Below are 13634 nucleotides of genomic sequence, written 5' to 3'. Positions count from 1 at the left end.
TCACTTGTTTAGCCACTTCAGAGAGCATGTAAGTGTCAACCATGTTTGTATTTGGCATCTGGAATTACATATAGCTCAGAATGGGTAAGGACAACAGATTTCCTTCCCTACAGATCATTAATAAATCAGATGTTTTTTTCATGTGTTGGTAGGGATAATACATTTTTGTGTAACAACCCAGTATTTTAATGGTATCATTACTATTATTAGGTTTTTGTTTCATCAACGTTTAATTAATTGATTTTAAACTCCAAAATGTCATGAATGGCATATTCTCAGAATAAAGTAGTGTCTATTTAGGACTGAGATGCAAAGAAGTATCTTCTCTCAGAGAGTTGTGAATCTTTGGAACTCCTTGCCACAGAGAGCTGTAACATAGAGGCCTAAGGCTGACATAGAGCCTGGATCTGGAGAAGAATCCAGGGTAATGGGGAGAACACAAAAAAGTGGATGTGAGAAATATGGGATCAGCCATTATTCTTTTGAATAGCAGAGCATGTTTGAGGGGCTGAATGGCCTACTACTGCTCCTAATCCTTATGGGCTTGTGTGTCTCCATCAACAGTCCAGGTATTTGATCAGTCCAGTTCAGGAACATTACTACTATTCTACTCTACCTTGGGGGATGGGCAATAATGTCTTTACCAGTAACACCCATTTACCATGAAAACATTTTTAAAAATGACTTAAAGCAGACTCTACGAATGTGCCCTGCAGGAGCTGCTTCTGCTCCTGTTTTCGAACTTATATTTTTCAAATGTTCCGAACCAGTTTCTCCATTTAAGCCTTTCGTGCCTTTCAGTATAACAGCTGGAAAAAAGCGAGGAGTGTTGAGCCACATGAAGAAGAAGCATTGATATGTGACCAAACGTTTGGATGAAAAGATTGGCTTTGAGAAGGTTTATAATTGGTGAACAGGCAAAAGAGGTAGGGCGATTTCAAACGTAATTTTTAGTGAAGCACAACACCACAACACAAGCACGTGCATTTACAAGAGTAAAAGAATTAAGGATTCGAAATGGCATATTAAATGCCCACAGCAATCATTCCCTCAATAGCCTAACCATGATATCATAAGAAGTGAAACCTGCCAATGATGAGACGCCAGTGAATAGGGCTGCTCACTGGGCAGAATGTGCCTGCACTGTTGGATGGGAGGAGCAGAGAGAGAGAGACAGGCACACCTCCGGCGTGCTGTTGGAAATAGCTTGGTCCCTGCATGGGACTTCCAACAGCTGGCGGTTTCTGTGACAGGCGCTAACAAGCGGATACATTTCGGCAGCGGACCCGGTGCAAGAAACATCCAGAATGAGGAAGCTTTACGCCGTGTATCTTTCGGCAGTTCTCCTTCTCGCTCTAACGCTGCTGATCCTGAGAGCCCCCGGTGGCTCTCGCTGGAGAAACGGTGCCGCGGTTTTTGACGAGCAAGAGCTGCTTTTTAGCTCTCGCCAACGGGAACTGGTGGACGCGCTCGAAGACAGGGTGGATGAAATCATTCGCTATCAAGATGTTCACCGAGCTCGGCTGGTGTTTCTCTCCGATCCCTCCTCCCACTTTCGGGAATCCTCACTGGGAAGAGCTCAAGCTGGGGGCGACGTCTTAAATGAGAAATTGCGGAGGGCTGTTGGGAATCTCTCCAGGGGGACTGTGGGCTGCAGTGACTTCAGGAATATGACAGGAATTGAATTTCTGGGCTCTGGTTATACTAAGACCGTTCTGAAAGGGACGCTGCAGGACGGCACTGCTGTCGCTGTGAAAACTGTGAACAGTCAGGGCGATGAAGTGAAGCGCTGCATCCAGCGGTATGGACAGCGCAGAGACTGCTTCAGGCTGGCAGCATGTAAAATCATCAAGGAATTGACTCTACTCCAGAAGCTCCAGCATCCGAATATCATCCAGGTAATTCGGGCTATTCCCGAAGAGTAACACCAAATTTATGGTCAAGCTAAGAAATAGCCCATGCTTGACAAAATTCGCGCGTTACTTTCCAGTTTTATTTACATTTCAAACAGCATTCAGTTTACAGAATGAACTTACTCTTACGGTTCTGAGGAAGAGTACCGGACACTAAACGTTATCTCTGATTTCTCCCCAGACCGGCTGAGCGTTTCCAGTGGTGTTTGGTTTTCATTTCCAGCATCCGCAATTCTTTCTGTTTTTTCTTTACGTACAATCCTGCCCTTGTGATACTTATACTGTATCAAAACAGCGAGCCACATGACAAGTTTCACAGTGATGGTTTTAAACGTTGATTGGAACTGTGCATTAACCCCTCACATTAACCACATTCGACTTATTCATTAGTTAGTTCCCGCTAAGCTTTGTTCAGGGAGGAATGGGGGCGATGTATAGGACTGCATTCACCTCTGCTCGATTGACTAACGCGTCGCCGGCTTTCTTTGTGCCTGTTAAACTTTCTGGACGCATTTATGAGATTTCATGATCCATTCGGAGAATTCGGCACCAGAAAACAAAAACTTATAAAACTGGCAGAAACAGAATTTCAATTCTCCAGCCACAAAGCCGATGCTTCTAGTGGTAAACGATAAAGTTGCACTCTTCAAAATACAGAGACAAAAGCACATCCAGGAATTTTGTGCAGTTGCCCCATTTCTAACTGCCCCGGCAAAGACAGTGTAAGCTGCCTTATTGATGCCCTGCAGTCCACTTGGACTAGGGACACACCCATAGTGTTTTTGGGGAGGATGGTGGGGGCAGTCCCAGGATTTTGACCTAATGACAACGAAGGAATGACGATAAATTTCCAACTCAGGATGGTGAGTGGCTCAGAGGGCGACCTAACAAGGTGGTCGTGTTCCCATCGGTCAGAATTTCGGAACCAGAGAAGTCTTTTCTGAGACAAATAAACAAGACAAATTGCTGGATAAACTGGCAGCATCTGTGGAGAGAAAATGGGGCTAACATTTCGAGTAATCCTTCTTCAAGACTTCAAAACACTAACTCTGTTTCTCTCTCCGCTGCCAGACCTGCTGAATTTCTACAGCACGTTCTGTTTTTGTGTGTTCCGGAGGTATAAAGGTCAGAAAGCATGACATGGATCAAAAAAATTCCGGAGGCTATTAGTGATATGGTAACTTTAAAAAATGTGCAGACAGAGCTGACATTGAATTATGATGCCCAAATCATGTTTGATAAATCGGAATTTTTGATGTCGTGACTATAAGGTAGATGAGACGGAATGATTAGATGTAATTAGAAGAAAAAAGAATTAGGTAAGTTGTCACAGAAGAGTTTATTGTACAAAATTAGAATTTGTGGATTTGAGGTAACATTAGCATTGATTGAAGGTATATTAACAAAGAGAAAAAAGGGCCTAGGAATTTTCAAGTCTTTTTTTTAGTTAAACAGGCTATTTTGGAGAAGTACTGCAAAGATCAGAGCTTGGCTCTTGGCTATTTACAAATCTGTGTCAACCACATAGATGAGGAGAGCGAGTGCAACGTTTCCAAATTGACTGATGATACAAAACTAGGCTGGAATAAAAACTGAGGAAGATGCGCTGAGAGCACCCTGAGAAATGGACATGTTAAGCAGGTGCACAAGAAGGTTGAGAAGGAAAGCCCTTCAGGGTAACTAGAGTCGGTGTTGGAATAAGTAGTATTCATGGCATGATATTTATTTGTTTGACGTTGGGTTAGTGTGAGGACCGACCCTAAAACCTTGAGAACCTGACTCGACCTCAAGAATCTCTTCATTTGGCAGAAAGACGCCTTCGCGACCTGGAGTGTGATCAGCCTTGTCGGAAGACAGATGCTGAAGTAATATCAAAGATGTTAGATCCTTCAGCACAAAGCCCTTGTGGGCGCAACGTAGGGGCTTAAAACTCCACGAATTTTTTCACCATATAAAAACCAAAAGAACTGCGGATGCTGTAAATCAAAAACAAAAACGAAGTTTCTGAGGAAGGGTCACCAGACCCGAGACGTTAACTCTGTTTTCTCCTCCACAAATGCTGCCAGACCTGCTGAGCTTTTCCAGCAACTTTGTTTTGTTTACACTATATAATTTGATTACGTTGTTATTTGATAGAAATCATCCAAAAACTCTAGGTTCTGAGCTTAAGCTCTGCACAGTCTAAACTCTCACCATTCTTTTTCGTTATAACGCCCCTTAATATCTTGGGATTGTATTTATAGAGGATATCTGGTGGCATTGGACGAGTTGGACAGAAGGGTCTGTATCCGTGCAGTATATTTATGTGGCTCTATCTGCGTCTTTGAATAAGCTGATAGTATAGCATTGGTTCGCTCTATATTTCTTGTCTATTTGCGCTTTTGTGAAGTCCATGGGATTGTTGTTTGCAATATTTAAAGGCTTTATATACATGGAACTTCTGTGTTTGCTGAACAGAACACATGGTCAAGTAAGTTTATCTTTTGTGAGATGTTGACATGTAGATATTGTTTAGATTTTTCGCCTGTTACCGGGTATTTAGGGTGGGATTCCTATTTAATGTAGCCTTTTGCCTGTACAGTTATATGGTCAGTGTTACTATGGCAGCTTGGAAGATGGACCTGTAATTACGGTGATGGAACAGGGAATTCCAGTGGAAATGATTCAACTCTTGCAAACTCCCTGGGAGGAGAGATTTAGGGTAAGAAATCGAAGCCTAATTTTCAATACCTTCTGGGCATTAAACCAAGTAGGAGTAGGGTTAATTACATGATGTGGATTAGATGTCCCTGGGGATAAAAAAAACTCATTTAAATTATCATAGAGAGAAGATGCAAAGAAAAACAAAATGTCTAAATCTATCATTACCGAGGACAATGTGTTAGGAAAACTGACAATTTGACAGTTTCAAGATATCCTGTTGAAATTGGCTTCTATTGGTAAGATAAATGATCATTTAGTCAGGCAAACACACTGAATTCAGGAAGGGAATGGCGTTCATGCAATTTCATACCATAAGACTGTTTTAAAAAATGGTTGGAAGACCCGTTTAGTCTAAGTTTCAATATCACATTTAGCAACAGTGCCTGCTAATGCCCCGTGAATTTCTCACTTCGTTAAAGAATACGACTTTTTCACGGTATCTGACCCAAGTGCCCATTCTGCGCGCCTGGGTGTTGGCAGTAGCTGCCCTATTTTCCCTTGCTCGGCATTCAATTCGGACAAATCACACTACCCCCATGCCATAGATGAGTGGCAAGTAGAGATTTTGTAAGTGCAACCTAATATCAAAGCAAGACAAACTAAAAAGAAATCAAACCAAACTCCAAAGCGTATTTTCTGATTCTCCAAAAGAAATCTCAGACAGCATTTGCAATGTTAGATGCCAGTTAGCGCCCAGGAGCCGTTTGGCTGATGGCACCTTGATTCCTGTATGTTCGCGGAACGACCGTTTCGGTTCCTGATGAGTTGTGTGCTCGACTGTTCTGCACTGTGTTTCAGATTTGTCTGAGTCTAGTGAAGCTACTCCATTACTTAGCTCACTCGCCACTTGGATCGGTGCTTCTGTTAGATTTCCAACCGCGTCAATTTGTCCTTGTGGACGGAGAGCTTAAAGTGACGGATTTGGATGATGTCAGCACGGAAGAACTTTCCTGTAAGACAGACAGGGACTGTGTCCTTGAATTTCCCACCAGGAATTTCAGTCTCCGATGTGCAGCAGAAGGGAAATGTCATAAAATAAACGAAAAGAGGAATCTTTACAACGCATTCAGGTATCAAAGCTGGGCTTTGTCACGATCATGATGAAAATTCACACATTCTCAAAACATTTTTAACTTTCGAAGTACCCTGGTCATTTTGATATAGTGGATAAGCAGAAGTGGTCATTTCTGCCCCATAGCAACCTAGATTTTGAGGGTACAGGTCTAAACAATCTTTTGGAATTTGTTTTCCCATTTCCTGGTGGTAGTTTAAATCTGATGGTATTAGTGGGGATTTCCAGGAGAGCCCATCAGTGGTGTCAGCAATAAAATGACCGCAAATAGCAAACCAGGCTGTTAAAATAATCGAATCTCTCAATTGGATTATGATGGAAGTTTAAAGCAACATTTAACATTAGCTTATTACATGTAATTTTTTAAAAATGTATTGAGAAATTTTATGTTCCATAAATATAAGACTCGTTTCTCAAGGTTAATAAGGCTGTTTATTAGCAATTATGAAGTATCAAGCCATTTAGCGTCATCTCATTCAACAGCGTGCGTATCTTTCAAGGTTTTTTGCAATAAAATTAGCAGCATAGTTGAGCATTTTCTTCAATTTGAATGATTTTAGTTGCGCTGGAGGGCAGAACAATGCTGGTTCAGTCCTGTATTCATTGGAGAAATGGTCTCCCTGACAGAACCTTTACATCACATTATTGAGCATGTGCGTTCTCCTGAAATTGTTGTCAACTTAATGGACAAATGAAAGTGAACACTGACAATTTATTGTTACTGCCACTGAAACATTATAGTGTTGCTGTGTGTTAGCAATCTTTCATTGTTATGTTGCCTTGACTGTATTTCCTCCAGTAATGCTTTTCCACTTCTTTTTAAAAGATTTTTTTTTACATACCTGCTGCCCTATAGTGCACCCACTACCTTAAGACCTCTCCTGTGGAAAATTATGAACGCAACAGGTAATTATTGTCTTATTTTGCATTATTTCCACAGAATATTCAAGACACTAATAATTGATTGGAATTTATATTGCCCTCAGGTGAGCTACAATATGGGATTAATGAAACACTCGAAGCTTTTGAGGAAGTGTTATATCTTTACAAATCTGGATTGCACCACACTAATCATTCTCAGTCCTGGCTGGGAGGTACTGATGTGAATTTAATATTCTTAACTCTCCCCCAGTTTATTATTCCTTCAGTAGGGGCAACAAAACTTTTCAGATAGAAATTCTAAATGCAGCTGATCTCAGACTGGCTGCAGTTACCTGAATCAACAGTACAGTTAGAGGCTTCTATAAGCGTATTGACCTGGACAGACTGGGATGGAAAAGAAATCATTGTATTGGAGCTGATGTAAACTTGCATCATTATAAATGGGCCAAATACACTTTTGTGCCATCAGAAAAGAAACATAGACCCCAATATTTCTTGCAAGCATAATTGGAGATATGGTTATTCGTATCACGCACTGAAGTCCGACCATGAAATAAAAAATGCTATTTTAATACCCGTACTTAGTGCTTGTCTATTAAATATGTTATTTGTTTCCTGTTTGAAATTTACCAATGTGGAGAAAAAATAAAATGCTATTGAGCCCAGTGAATGCTTTATGGTATTACAATGGTGTAAATTGGAACCCATGTGATTTTGTTTCATCCCATATACATTATATATTTGTGTTTTTATATCACAAGGCAGTGGCATTAATTCCTGAACAAACCACCAAAAAAATTGTTCAACTCATAGGGCAGATGTGCATGTTTTTTCAAAAGCTTTATTTTCTTGTAAATGCCCTTAAGTAAGCCTAATTCAATGACTTGTATGTTTGGAACTCCTAAATGAATTATGGTACAAAATAATTTCAGATTTTGAATTCTGAAATGATTTCTTTCAAATCTTTGGATGTGATTTCAGGGCATGAAATTAAAAATGTGTAGATTGTAACACTTATTCTGTTACTGCCTTTCAGATTATAAGATATTTGAAGGATTTCGCATTCAAGACAACTTGGACTACAAATGTTGGCCATCCTATAACTACCAGGGTTGTTTGCTCTCTGTCCACAATAGAGAAGAGGCTGCTGCAATCTGCCAGTCTCAACAACAATGCCAAAGTTTCACTTTTACTCAGCAGAAAACATGGCTTGGTACAATTGTATTATTTGCTGCTTTGAACTTTGATGCACATTATATAACTGCATTCAGGACCAACATCTCATGAAATTAGTCCACTAGTTAGTACTAGCACAGGCAATCAGATTTATTTGTAACAATGTGAATAAAAACAGTGAAGACCATTGTGAATACTGTTATAAAACTAAATACTTAAAAATTGGAGAGAAAATAGCATGAAAATTCAGGAGACAATGCATTGATCTCAACTTTGATTTTTTTTAAAAAAATGATAACCACAAACTAATAGTTATTATACAGCTGAGGACTGATTTCACTGAGCACAAATATTTTTGCATGACAGCAGCAGATAAGTCAAAGGTGAGCCCTTTGACAAATTAATGGAGGCAGGGATTAAGCGTGCAGTTGGATAATTAGTCAGGACAAGACAGAATTTTTTTACTTTACACCCAATTATCTTAATGGTCTTGCATTGTAGTTCAGCTAACATAAGATTTAGCATGAAAATTCTATGAGTAGAGTGACAGTTTTGAGCACCATAATTCAGCCAGAGGGACTTTGAAAGGAGCTGAAGTTTCTTTTTCCATAGAGGTACCGAGCATGGAAGTGATGAATGAAAAGAACATTCAAGGTATTCAACATTCAACAGTGCTGCATTTGGCTACTCCTTAGTATCACCTTTAACTGTGCTTACAGGTTCCCACTTCACCAGAATGCTAAAGATGCTGAGCTAAAAAGATGAGTCCAGTTGATCTCCCAGCCAGACTTTGGTATCTGACTTGAAGTTCTAGTATAAGTTTTAGATCTCTGGCAGCATTTTAAGGGCAGTTTTTTTTGTGGATGAGATTCCCATGACAAAGTCAACCTTAGATAAGAGGAAAATAGCATGCATAATATCTAGTAATAATAAATTGCATTTGCGAGATTGATCATTTTCATGGACACAATGTTAAAATTATTTTTACTGGACTCACTAATAGCTGAACTGTTTGATGTGTATGTGACAGTGTGCATCTAAGAAATCTTTAGCAACTTAAATTTGGTTTTGTTGGTATCATAGAGTTTAATTCAGTCTTTCAAACTGAGGTTAACCCTTGAGCAACTTATCATTTTAACAGATATAAGTTCATTGAACTGTAAATTGAAAGAAATATTCAGTCAAGATATTCTCATTGCTATTTCTTGTCATGGTTTAAATTAAGAACAATTTTACTTCTTGCAAAGCCTTTCAAGCTGTCATTGGCTATTCCAAACATGCCTTGAGAAATTTAAAAATATGTAGCCTGAAATGTATGGTCCAGGTATTCAGCACCACTCTAAGCAATACAAGGTGAGAGTTTAGGGACATTGCTTCTTCATGTGTTCTTTGTGTGCAGGAGGTCAGAATTCCACACAAATGTGCTCAAATCTATTTGTGGTGCAGTGATTACTGGTCTACAACAATTTTTTGAGTTACTAACAATGAAAAGAATCGGGGGAGGTGTTGGCACTTTTCTAGCTTTACAAATTAAATAGAATAAAATGGCTGTCAAAGGTTGCATGGTAAATTTTATAAATTAAAATGATTAGTGACTGTAGCCTCTTGCATGATATTCATTGTTCAAGTCCATCTCCTCTTGATGGCAATTGTTATACATTTGGAAGAGTTTGATTTTGTGTTTAGATTTAATGTAGAAATGTTGGTATAAAGTAAAGCAAGGATAATTTTGGGAGTTTACGATAGCCTGATCAATAACTGTTGTATTTTTTCACAGGGCGATACTTGGTGTCATTCAGAAGTAGCACTGAGCTAGTGTTGGATATTAATTCAACTGTCTACATGAAGTTACAAAGCTTAAGGGCAAGAATGTGAAGAATCAAAAACTACTTTTATGATCATCTGGAAAGAAATGTGATTTTTAAACTTCTCATTGATCAATATGCCAGGCTTTCTAAGACTTTTAGGCCAGAAGCTAAATGCGAGAACATTGAAGCTCTTCACTTTAAAAACAAGAGGATGTGCTATGATCATCAAACTGAGGATGATTTCCAAAATATTAAATTATGATGTCAGTCTGAAGGGGAATGTCTCTTAATTAGTATTTAACCAATAATATTTCAATTTGTACAACAGGGTTTAGTATGAATTTGTTGCTTTCCTGCTTTAAACCATTTTCAAGAGGGGAAAGTTGACTCATTTACATTTGTAATATAAATTATTTCTGAGTTTTATTTTTGAGATAGCATCAAATTATATACTTGCTTTGAAAGATCAGCTATGCTTTGGGAATCTGCACTGCAACCTACACTGCTGGTTTTGTCAGTGCTGAGATATCAGTTTAGGATGGGTTAATAGAAGTGTTACAATCAGTCACAATATTTTCAACTGGAGATCAGTCTTGTCCAGAATCTTCAAACTCAGATGGCATTCGGGGAGGAGGGTAAATAGAGATGATGGATTGGATTTGGAAGTGATGGATTAGTCCAGGCTTACACATAAAGAACAGCTATATGGTTACAAAAGCCATAACAACACGTGATGGATTGGAAAGTACCAGCATGCATTGTCCTGAAATTTGGAAGAAGTAGGGAAGTGTGGGTCATAATCTTTAAGAAGACAAATTGAAGGGAGAAGAAACAATAGTACTTCTAGAGATATCCAAATGCACAAATCTTCAGAAGGAAAACTGAAAGTGTAAATGCATGAGTTGCGCTGGAGATTTTGAGAATGCTATTTAATAATGACCTTACAGGTCACAGATGTATTTTCTATGAAAAAGTGCACTACGTTCCAAAGTTCCATTTCAAACTTATATTTTGTGCTTTTCTGACTTCCATAGAAAATAAAACTAAACAAGGATAAAAGCATGTGTTTCCTTTAACAAATAGCTGCTATGAACACACATTTTGTCAGAGATTGTGCTAACAATATTACCAACAGGCAAAAATGTAACTTTTTGATTTATGCTTGGTAAGGTTACTTGCCTTCATCAAAATTGTTTGACATTTTTTTTGTATTATTCATTCTAAAACATTTTAATGATCATTGAACTTTATCAAAGAGAACACAACACAATTATGAAAATTGTCGTCCACTTGACAATTCCACCTTCTGCTCTTTTAAAATTTAGCTCTTTTTAATAGTATGGTGAATTGAATTCTTTAAAATATATACAAGTTGGGTGTTTTCAGCATGCAGTAATTTCTAGGAGAGGTGGAAAGGAACTCACGTGGAGTTATGAAGGCCGAAAAGAATTATTTAGTTCCCCCCTCTCACAAAACATAAGTTTATACATTGTGTGTAGCAGGGACTATCATTCCATTGGATATCTACCAAGTGCCACTCTGAGTATAACCTTTAGTAATGGCCCATGCATGTAAGACAAAAGGGAAGAGTTGCCTTCACATGGTTCTGCTTTTTGACATCAAGAAGAAAGCCCTGAAATTCATGCAAGTGGCACCTGGCAGTGTTACCGCTCTCTGGTGGCATCATTAAACACGATATACATAATAGCACATTTTCCCCAGAGTATCAAGCACTGTATTTGAAAAATAAATTGTAGTTAGAAGTGCTTTGAGATGTTTCAACCTAAATGACCATGTTTAATATCTTGAAGCTGAATTGTAATTTCTGGATTGGAATTATAATTTGATTTGGAATTAATTCTTTTTACGAGAACTTCCTGTTGTCTTCATGAATAAAATAGCTGCATTTACATAGCGCCTTTAATGTAAATAATGTCCTGAGGTACTTCACTGATAGACATCCAAGATGGCGGTGGAATGGCGGTGCAATGTATGGGCTCAACCTCGGAGCTCAACTATTCTGTCTGCTTTACCTTTTCTTCTTTCTCTGTTTTTTAAAAAATATTTCCATTTATTATGATGCCTTATCTTCTTTTAATGACAACTGCAGAAGGCATCTTCTCCCAGCCCAGGCCCAGTGAAGAGGTGGTCTCCAGTGGTCCGGAATGGCAGCATAGGCTTGGTGCCTCCAGTGTGGTAGCCTTGTCCAGAAGTGGCAGTTTTGCTCTGGCGTGGTGGTCTTGTCTCAGCCTGGAGATCTTGTCCCGGTGTGGAAGTCTTCTTTGGCAGCTGCTGGATATTCCAGCAGCCTAGCGTGAAGATCTAGTCCTGGCACGGAAGTTTCGTCTTGGCACAAAGATCTCATGGCTTTGGAGGTGGTTTGTAGGTCTTCCAGTGGCCCAGTGTGGGGGTTTGATCCTGGCGTGGAGGTCTCATCGTGGCATGGTGGGACATTGTCAGTCTAGCTGGCAGTCTTGGCCCAGCTAAGTGTGGTGACTTCAGCCCAGTATTCCAGCACACTGGAACCCAGGAGCTGTTATCTGAGCTGTACTGAGCTTTTACTTTTTTTTCTTCTTGTTTATGTCTTCTGTCATTAATTTAGGTGCCATGGTGTGGCGACATAAAACGTTTTACTGTATATTTTTGTAAAAATCATGTCACAATAAATTGCTATTCTATTCTGTTCAATTCTATTCTATTTTATCCTATTCTTTTCTGACTGGATCATACAGAGCACTGATAGACATGGGCTATGGCAAGAAATCTAGGAGAAATTGGGAAAGGCCTTTCCTGATGTTGACAACAATTTGTTGTCATTTCAAATGGAGTGCCAGGCATCAGGCTACGGAGAAGGAAGTTGCCTATTAAGAGGGAATATTGCTTATTAACAGTCTCATTAACTTCAAATCTTATTCTTAACATGCATCTTCCGATCCTATAACCTGCTGCGAGGAAACTCGACATCAACAATTTCCAACACAATGTTAGAGTGGGTATCTGATTACTTAAGTCCGCTGTTTGCTTCTCTTGGACACCAAGCACCAATATCTCAAGCCATTTTCCATGGGCATCAGTATCCAACTTGTGCCAAAACCCCATATCATTCTGGCATACTTGCATACTGTGGATAGAAGATGGGTAGAGGAGAAGATAGGTGGAGAGGAGACAGTATAGGCCCTAAACGTCAGCCTTCCTGCTCCTCTGATGCTGCTTGGCCTGCTGTGTTCTTCCAGCCCTGTTATCTCAGATTCTCCAGCATCTGCAGTTCCTACTTTCTCTGAATGGATTTACAAAAGTCTTTCTGAATGGCAGGCAGTGACTTGAGGGAGAGTACAGCAATGAGTGGTAGGACTTCAGTTATTCACAATATGTATTTGTGATTTGGATGAAGGAACTAAATTTAGTATCTCCAAATTTACAGATGACTCAAAGCTACGTCGAATGGTGAACTGTGAGGAAGATGCAAAGATGCTTCAATGTGATTTAGAGGAGCTAGGTTATTGGGCAAATGCATGGCAGATGCAGTATAATGTGGATATATGTGAGGTTATCTACTTTAGTAGCAAAATAGGAAGATAAATTACTGTTTGAGTGGCTATAAATTGAGAGAGGGGAATTTACAAAAAGATCTGGATATCTTTGTACACCAGTCACTGAGGGTAAGCTTGCAGATCCAGCAGGGGTAAAGAAAGCAAATGGTATGTTGGCCTTCATAGAAAGAGAATTTGAGTACAGGATCAAGGATGCCTGGTACCAATTATATAGGGTCGTGGTGAAACTGCACCTCAATATTGTGTGCAGTTTTGATCTCTTTGTCTGAGGAATGATGTTCTTGCTGAAGAGGGAGTGGAATGAAAGTTTACTAAATTGGTTCCTAGGATGGTGGGACAGACTCGTAAGGAGAGATTGAGTTAGTTACAATTATATTCGTTGGAGTTCAGAAGAATGAGGAGGGATCTCATTGAAACGTATTAAGTTCTAACAGGACTAGAGAGAGTAGATACTGGAAGAATGTTCCCAATGTTGGGAGAGTCCAGGACTAAGTGCTGCAGTTGAAGGGTACAGGGTATTTAGGACTGC

At 39.4% G+C, this 13634-nt stretch overlaps 1 protein-coding gene across 1 annotated transcript; it reads left to right on the top strand.

Moving 5' to 3' along the window:
• The first annotated feature begins 1250 nt into the window (after positions 1–1250).
• Positions 1251–10652, top strand: LOC125455756 (extracellular tyrosine-protein kinase PKDCC-like). Its single transcript, XM_048538170.2, has 7 exons — positions 1251–1898; positions 4495–4614; positions 5415–5686; positions 6515–6594; positions 6675–6782; positions 7607–7783; positions 9524–10652. The coding sequence occupies exons 1-7, from the start codon at positions 1308–1310 to the stop codon at positions 9619–9621; spliced, it is 1446 nt and encodes a 481-aa protein (XP_048394127.1). The 5' UTR covers positions 1251–1307; the 3' UTR covers positions 9622–10652.
• Positions 10653–13634: the final 2982 nt, after the last annotated feature.

Source organism: Stegostoma tigrinum, chromosome 10 (assembly GCF_030684315.1).
Source record: "Stegostoma tigrinum isolate sSteTig4 chromosome 10, sSteTig4.hap1, whole genome shotgun sequence".
In the NCBI taxonomy this organism is placed as follows: Eukaryota; Metazoa; Chordata; class Chondrichthyes; order Orectolobiformes; family Stegostomatidae; genus Stegostoma; species Stegostoma tigrinum.
Note: the sequence above shows the minus strand (reverse complement) of the source record. Positions and strands in the feature narration are given on the sequence as shown.